Raw genomic sequence first — 8,187 nt, 5'->3', positions numbered from 1 at the left:
TTTCTCTCTTATTATTCAAATATCATAATTATCAATATTTATTTAATGAATAAATGTAATAAAACAAATAAATGAATTATGGGAAATATCTTCAAGATACCTTTTTTTTTACTGATTGGTTCTCACTGGTCTGAACATTAATTGTATTGATGTCTGCACCGACATAGGCCAAATGGTAACAACTGCTGTTAGCCCAGTGGTGGGAGGGGGGTCCCTTGTTAGTTCAAATCCATCAGTGACTCCATTAGAAAAGAGATGAGCAATCTCTTCCTTTGTGATTTACAGTCTGTGAAAAGCCATTGGAGGGTCCATTACAAATTGTTCTGACTCTACAGCAATACGGGGTTTTTTTAGTACTTAAGCATTAGCAGACACATAAGTTAGCATCTCATAATTGATTTAAAAAAAAACGAACTAGGAGAAAGATGTGGCAATTTGCTTCTGTAAAGATTTAGCTGTGGAATCTCAAAGCTGAGGTAGTTCAACTTTGTCCTATAGGATCATGATGAGTCACGATGAGGCATCAGCAGAGGATGAGTTTTGACTAAAAACCATTTATTCCACAAAGTACAAACTTCCTAGGCAGTTCTGCTAGCTTAGTTCTTAGCTAGTGGAAAAGAGGAAAGCTGTTAAGCCAAAGCCATGTAGTTCTGCCAGCTGTTCTGCAGAAGAAAGATGCACAAACTCCTCCGTGTGATTTACTGCCTCTGAAAGCCCATTGGAGGATCAGCTATGGGTCAATTTCAACTTGATAGTACAAAACAGCAACCTTCCTGGACAGGTTGGCACATCATACTTTTACCTCTCTTCCTTCTCATCTTGTCTGCTTCTGCTTTAATCCTCATTTATTAATTTTTTGCCTCAGTAGGTCATACGCTTCTTGAAGAAATGTACCTAATATGGTACAGTTCAACAAGGGTTTTCAAACTAAATGCATCAGAGGCACCAAAAGTCTCAACAACCATCTTCCAGAATGGTGGCTATGTATTATGGAGTCAGAATCCACTCAGAGCTGACCTGTTAGCAGGTTTTCAAAGGCAGTAAAATTTGATAGGCAATAGCATGATAAATGAAAAAAGATTGAAACTGTCATACTGTCATCTTAACTTAGATCCACATTCAACACGTTTGGTACCAGGAGTCAGGAGATCAAGAGACATGTTACTTCTTTGAGCAAATCCACTGTTAGATTCTCTCCATATTACTGAACAGCAATGCTATCAATGTGAGGGCTTAAGGTACACGTGATTCAGGCCATTGTCTTTTCAATCACTTGCTATGCATTTAAGAGCTAGACAATGAGCAAGGATGAGAAAATAATACACGCTTTTGAATTGTGGTGTTTAAAAGCACTGAACATCCCATGTACTGGCAAAAATCCAAACAGTTATGTTTTGGAACAAGTACAGCCAGAATGCTCCATGGAGGCAAGGATGGCTAAACTGTGTTTCACATATTTTGGGCATGTTGTTATGAGTCTATTCTGTATGCAGAACAGAGTATCTGAAAGGGTGAGGAGAGAGAGGTGTGGCTTCAGGATTGGTGGAAGATCTATCAACAATCTGTGTTATACTGATGACACAACCCTGTTTGCTGAAACTGAGGACCTGAAGCACTTGCTGCAGGGGGTCAAGGACTGCAGCCTTCAGTATGGATTGAAGATCAGTCTCAACAAGACAAAGATTCTCACCACTGGACCAATTGGCAGCAACAGGATGGATGGTGAAGAGATTGAGATTGTTCACAGCTTTAGTCTGCTTGGCTCCACAATCAACACTCTTGGCACCAGCAGTCAGGAAATTAAAAGACATATTGTGATGGGAAAGTCTGCTGTTAGGGACCTCTCCAAAGTACTGAAGAACAATGGTGTCTCTCTGGAGACTAAGGTGCACCTGATACAGGCCATGGTCTTTGCAATCACTTGTTATGCATCAGAGAGTTGGACAATGGCTAGGGAGGACAGAAGGAGAATAGATGCCTTTGAGCTGTGGTGCTGAAAGAGAGTATTAAAGGTACCATGGACTGCTAGGAAAAAAAAAAAGATTCATCCTGGAGAGGGTTAAAGAAGGCTGCTCTTTGAACGCAAGTATTCTGGGGCTTCGTCTGACATACTTTGGACATGCTGTAAGGAGGGACCGGTCCTTGGAAAGGGAAATCATGCTTGGGAGGGTGGAGGGACAGCCCAGGAGGGGAAGACCTTCTATAAGGTGGACTGATTCAGTGACTGGGGTAATCGGGATGGGTGTGTCAGAGACAGTGCGATTGGCACAGGATAGAGCAGGGTTTAGGGCTGTTGTGCATAGAGTCACTATGAGTCTCAAGAGACTCAGGGGCACATAACAACATTCCTTGGAAAGGCAGAAAGTCAGTGAAAGACAGGAAAACTCTCAACAAGGTGGACTGACATAGTGACTGCAGCAATGGACTTGAGTGTTTCAGGGATAATGAGATAGCACAAGATAGGAAAGGGCCAGGTCTGTTGTTCATAAGGTCGCTATGAATCGTACTTGACTAGCAGGCATCTAACAACAGCAACAACTAGACTTTCTTTCCAGTACATATCGCTACTATTAATACACTAGAAAATTCTCCCTTCGGATGCCTGAGTGAAGACTATATCCTAGAACACAAGAACCAAGCCCCACCTGTTTCCTAGTTCCACCTACTGTATAAACTCCTTACGCCCCGGGCCGTGGCACAAAAGTCGGCCAGTAGGACTCGAGCATGCGCGGGAAGCAAAGGGAGCAGTGGCATTGGGTCTGGCTTCCGGAGTGACGTCATGAAGACAAGACAGCCCCGCCCATCTCAAGATGGCGCTGCACTTAATGCGGAAAGCGCGTGGGAGCTGGGGCTTCATCCGGGCACTTCATAAAGCGACCCAACCTGCTCCTTCTTTTCAGGTAACTCAAAACAGTCTTTCTTTGGCTAACTTCCTATTCTGTTATTCTTCTTCCCTCCTTCCAACTACTTTTATTTTCTAGCCTTCTCTGGGAGGGTATCGACTCATTTTCTTCCGTCAGTTCAGCTAACCCTGCGTTTACCCTGAGCGTGACAACGTTCCTGAGGTGCGTGGTGACGTAAAGTCCTCTAGTGGGAGGAGCAAGCCACTACCTGTCACGTAATCTCGGTGGTTTGGAAATTTTCGCGGCAGTGCTGTGGTTGCCAGGCAACGCGGAAAGCTAGAAAACTTAGACCTGATCATTCTGGTACTACCTTCTTCCAGACTCCCCTGCTGGTTTAATCTTACTTTCGCTAACAGCAATTCCAGTGGCCGTCCAAGATGTTAGAAAAGGCGTTTTATGATAGGGATTGTGCAATTTGGACCGTGGACTATCAAATCGCGTTCTCCTATTCTAGGCACAGATACTTTTCCTGACACGTCGCATGGCTTTTTGTGTTTAAGTATGAGAGATTTTTTGCCCTCATAACAAAGAAAGGGAGACAACTAAATGAAAGGAAATTTGTTGTGTGAAGATGTTTGTTTCTTTTCACTCCTTCACACATTTCCTTAGCGTACTCAAAAGCGCAATTTCAGTGGTAAACATTTTGATGTTATCTAGGGAGACAACAGTGGGAACTGGAGAGAAATTTAAGATTCTGTAATTAGGTTTTCCTGGCATCGTTGTGTATTCATTGTCATGATCCATAGGTGTGAGATTTACTGCAACTGAAAGTTGGAAACCTCTGGGTCAAGGACTTTATCTGCCACTTGGCTGTTTCATATGACAATACAATCTGCCAATAAACAGTAACAAGAGTTTATTTTCTTTAGTAAAATAGAACTAAGAAGGGTTGGACTGATTGAGAAGTTAGTGCTGTTCAAATTTTGGGATTATAGCTTCATGATTACTAAAGTAAAAGCGAATTATTAAAATACAGATTTAAACTCTGCTTAACTTTTCTCATTTTATACACTGTTTTCTAAGCTTCAGTGTTCATCATCTTACAAGGATAAAGAGACCTAGAAATACTAGAAAGTTATTTGGAAAAAAAAAATCCAAATTTTATTTGAGTATTTCAGACAGCAATATAAGAGTTCATTCAAAATTAGCTAAGTCCATCAAATATTTTTTCTTATATTTGAGTTTGATTCTGCAAACCACTAAAATTTGTTCATTCATTACTATAATTAGTAGTACTGCATGTCAACTACTATTGAGTCGTGATGATCATCAAATTTCTAGAAGCTATGAAACCGTGTAGGAGAGTGCATATCTTTCTGTAGTAAACTGCCCCTGAACTCAGATCTTTCCTTTGTCAGCCCAACTTGTTAATGAGCCACAGCACTGAAACTCATGACAGCTAATGCTGTTGCTGTTGTCGTTATGTGCCGTCGAGTCGCTTGCGACTCATAGCGACCCTATGTAGAACAGCCCTAAACCCTGCTCCATCCTGTGCCAATCGCATTGCCTCTGACACACCTATCCGGATTACCCCAGTCACCGAATCAATCCACCTCATAGAGGGCCTTCCCCTCTGCGACATCCCTCCACACTCCCAAGCTAGCATGGTAAAATCTATGCTTCCAAAATAACAAAGATTTATACCCAAACTTCCCCTTCCAAACTCAACAGTTAAGGATATCTTTAGAACAGGAAACCAAAATAAAAAGGGACACAAACTAGAACCCATAATATTTAGGGTACTCAATCATCATAAGAAATCATAAGAAAAGGTTTCTTAAACTTGTACTATTGTTTCAGTACCATTATTAATAGAGTTATTGTTTAATTTATCAATTTTGATCAGCTCAAGGTGAAGAATTTTTAGAACAAATTAGCATGTTCAAATCTTTAATTTAGCTTTGAATATACTAAAAGTCAAATGAGATGTAAGTGGAAACATTTTTAAAGTATAAATCTTCCTACATTTTTAAACTAATGTAGTTCTTTATTCACATTATGATTATAATATCATGTTTGTATATAAATATATAAATACACAGAAAGAAAGGGGGGAAATAGCCCATTGTTTTGGTTTTGTCTTAGTCGCTAGTGAATTAAAAATTATTTAACTTGTCTCTTTTAGACTTACTATATTGTTCACATACTCTGTAGTGAAGCTTTATCAATTTTATACCTAGAAAAATTTAAAACATAAATCTCTCAGTGAATGTGTCATTTTAATATCATTTGCCATATTTTAGTTTTCTAAGAGAGACACTTGTCCAACAGCAATGTTATTAAAATGGCTTAGAGAAGGACTACTAAAAATTTATGGCCACTTTTCCTGCATGTATCTTCTTTTCCTCCTGAAAAATTTCCTTTGAAGTCAAAATGATTCTGTGAACAGATGCCGAAATATGTGAAGGAAGAATTGGATTCTTAGACCAGATGCAGTAGAGACATTTTTATGATATCTCATAACTTTGTGGGGGGAGAAAATATATATTTTGCATGAGAATCATACAACAGAAATATGTATTTATCATATGGACAACTCTATAAAAAATCGAGAGGTAACAAGTTCTATATTATTCATTTTGTCTGTACAATTGCTTCCTGGTATGAGAAGCAAATGCATATAAGCTATAGCATTGCTTTGTTAGAAGCTATAACTGATAGAGCACGCTGATTCCTAGATTATTTTCCTATTTTTATTTATTTTTAATTATTTTTTTTTAAATCTTGGGCAATAAGCTTGATATTGATTATACCATTAGTCACCATTCCTGGCATGCTTGTGTGCTCCAAGACAACCTATAAACCCAAGTTCACAAAAATAAATAAATAAATAGGGAAAGCTGGGATAGTGGGTTATTAAACACTACTCATTGTGGACAACCTACAATTTATATGAAAATGGTTTATTTTGTCAGGTGTTCCCCAACAGAAAAGTGTTGACATCTGACAAGATGACAGTAGTCAGAGGAACAGAGAAATGAATAGCTGATGTTATGTTTAAATGCTGATGGCATTAAGCAAAGTTAAGCCTGTTGTCATTCATCAAACAGCATTTATGCTTCTTTAAGCACTAACTTATAATCAAATTGTACAATGATTGAAATATTGATAGGTGATATTCTTGCAAGATTATTTCAGAGCATCTAGTTGAAGTATACGACATTCACATTATATTTCAGATCAACAGAACACTTGTTGTGGTTAGGCGCTGTTGAGTCGAGGACAACTCATAGTGACCCTATGAACAAAAGATGTGAACCCTTTTCTATCCTGCACTATCCTCACACTTCTGACACAGAAGAGACCATTGCAGCAGTAACCATATCAGTCCACCAGGTTGATGGTCTTATTGCTTCGCTGACCCTCCACCCTTCCCAGCTTAATGTTCTTCTAAAGGAATATAGTTTGGGTCCATGCTAGTGTGTAGTTTCTACTGTTTACTAGCATGGTTGTTGTCAGGTCCTACTGAGTTAAGTATGACTCATAGTGACCCTATGATCAATAGTTCTGAACCTCATCCTATGCCATCCTCATCATCTTCATCATGCTTGAACCTGTTTTCACTGTCATTGTGTCAGTCCATCTTGTTCAGGATCTTCCTCTTGTTCACTGACTCTCCACCTTTCCCATCATGATATCTTTTTTCAAGGAATGTTCTCTCCTAACAAGATGCCCAAAATATTTGAAATGAAGTTTTGCCATGCTCACCTCCAAGGAGCAAAGCTTGTGTTGTGGCCAGTTGTGTTGTGGTCAGTTCTCACAATGATTCAACAGTATAGTTATGTGATGAAGGAACCGAGGTTGTTAGTTTATTAACTACTTCAAAAAAAATTTTTTAAAACAATATTTTAAATTTATAGAAAAGTGGCAAAAATAATTAAAAGAATTCCTATAAACATGTCATCAAGCTTTTTATATAATCGTAGTAATTATCAAAATAAAGAAAATGGCATTAACACAATGCTGTTTACTTGGATCTCATGCCAGTTTCATTAGTTTTCTCATTAGATTTTTTTTTCCCATCCGAGAGAAAATCCAGGACTGCTCATGGCATCTAGTTGTTAAATCACCTTGATCTGTTCCCGTCTATGACACTCCAGCACTCTTTCATGACCTTGACACTTTTTAAGAATACTGATTAATTACTTTGTAGAATGAATCTGTTGCAGTTGTCTAATGTTTTCTTGTGATTAGATTGAATTTGCAGATTTTTGGTTAAAACACTTTGCAAGAAATGTTCATAACAAGCCTTAAGGCAGGGGCTACCATCTTACTTTAAAAAATGATAAAATGGGGCTTTATTTTTTTATTAATTTCTTTTGTATTGTGATTTGAGTGAAAGTTTACCAAAAAATTAGTAATTCATTCAACCACTCATACAAATTTTGTTCTGTGACAGTGACGTTAGTTTCAATATCCACTCCCTCCTCATAATTCTTATTTTCATGAATTTTTCTATACCTCTTTATGATTTCCCTTTCTTTAATGCCCCTTTCCAAGAAAACAAATGTTAGTTTTATAACTTGCCCCATGTCACACAGCTATTAATGGTAGGATTGTTGTTATGGGCAGTCACATCAGAACCAACTTACAGCTGACTCTCCAGCAGATTTTCAGAGGCTGTAAATTGCACAGGAGGAGACTGCCCATCTTTTCCCTGTACAGTGTTGGGTGGTTTGGAACCACATGCCTTTGGGTTGGCAGCTCACCTTACCACCACGCTATCAGAGCTTCATTATGGTAGATTAGTAAATTTTAGAATTTGCATTGCATGTTTTGCAATTAGTGTTTATTGGAATAGGTTTCTGTGATCTTCGTGAAACTGAATTGGAATGGTGTTACCAGTGACTTTTCCCTTAGCTTCTCTCACAACCATATGTTCTCCATTCAGCATGCAACATGAGCCAACATCAGCGTGGACAACTATCAGCAACAGCTTACTACAGTCATCTGGAAATTTTGCCAGTTGATAACTGTGTGACTTTGACAGGCTGCTTCACCCCTCTGTGCTTTGTTTTCTTATATGGAAACTAATGATGTTCGGTAGATCTTAAAAATCCCTTTTAAGTTCCGTCTGAGTCCATTCCCTACAGGGTTTTGCCATGCAAATGGATTTAGCTTATTAGAAACGCTTCTTTAAAAATGTCTTTGAGCAGCGAATGAAAACTACTGATTATAACTGCCAAAATACAGAACTGTAATAGTAAGTAATTGTTGAGGACACTAGCCTAGCAATTACCATGCCTGTTGCAACTAGGAAATGGTGAAAACAGTAATACTGGTG

General features: G+C 38.6%; 1 protein-coding gene across 2 annotated transcripts in view; it reads left to right on the top strand.

Moving 5' to 3' along the window:
• The first annotated feature begins 2,791 nt into the window (after window positions 1–2,791).
• The window catches only part of WARS2 (tryptophanyl tRNA synthetase 2, mitochondrial), a 156,488-nt gene continuing 151,092 nt past the window's right edge, over window positions 2,792–8,187 (top strand). For both annotated transcript variants that reach the window (XM_006900315.1, XM_006900314.1), the window contains exon 1: window positions 2,792–2,900. In XM_006900315.1, the coding sequence (XP_006900377.1) occupies window positions 2,811–2,900 (90 nt within the window). In that variant the 5' untranslated portion in view covers window positions 2,792–2,810. The remainder of the gene's footprint in view (window positions 2,901–8,187) is intronic.

The sequence above is a fragment of the Elephantulus edwardii genome, unplaced genomic scaffold, assembly GCF_000299155.1.
Source record: "Elephantulus edwardii isolate Elephantulus edwardi_28Jun2011 unplaced genomic scaffold, EleEdw1.0 scaffold00280, whole genome shotgun sequence".
Taxonomy (NCBI): domain Eukaryota; kingdom Metazoa; phylum Chordata; class Mammalia; order Macroscelidea; family Macroscelididae; genus Elephantulus; species Elephantulus edwardii.
The sequence above is the reverse complement of the archived record's forward strand: the minus strand, read 5'-3'. Positions and strand labels throughout refer to the sequence as shown.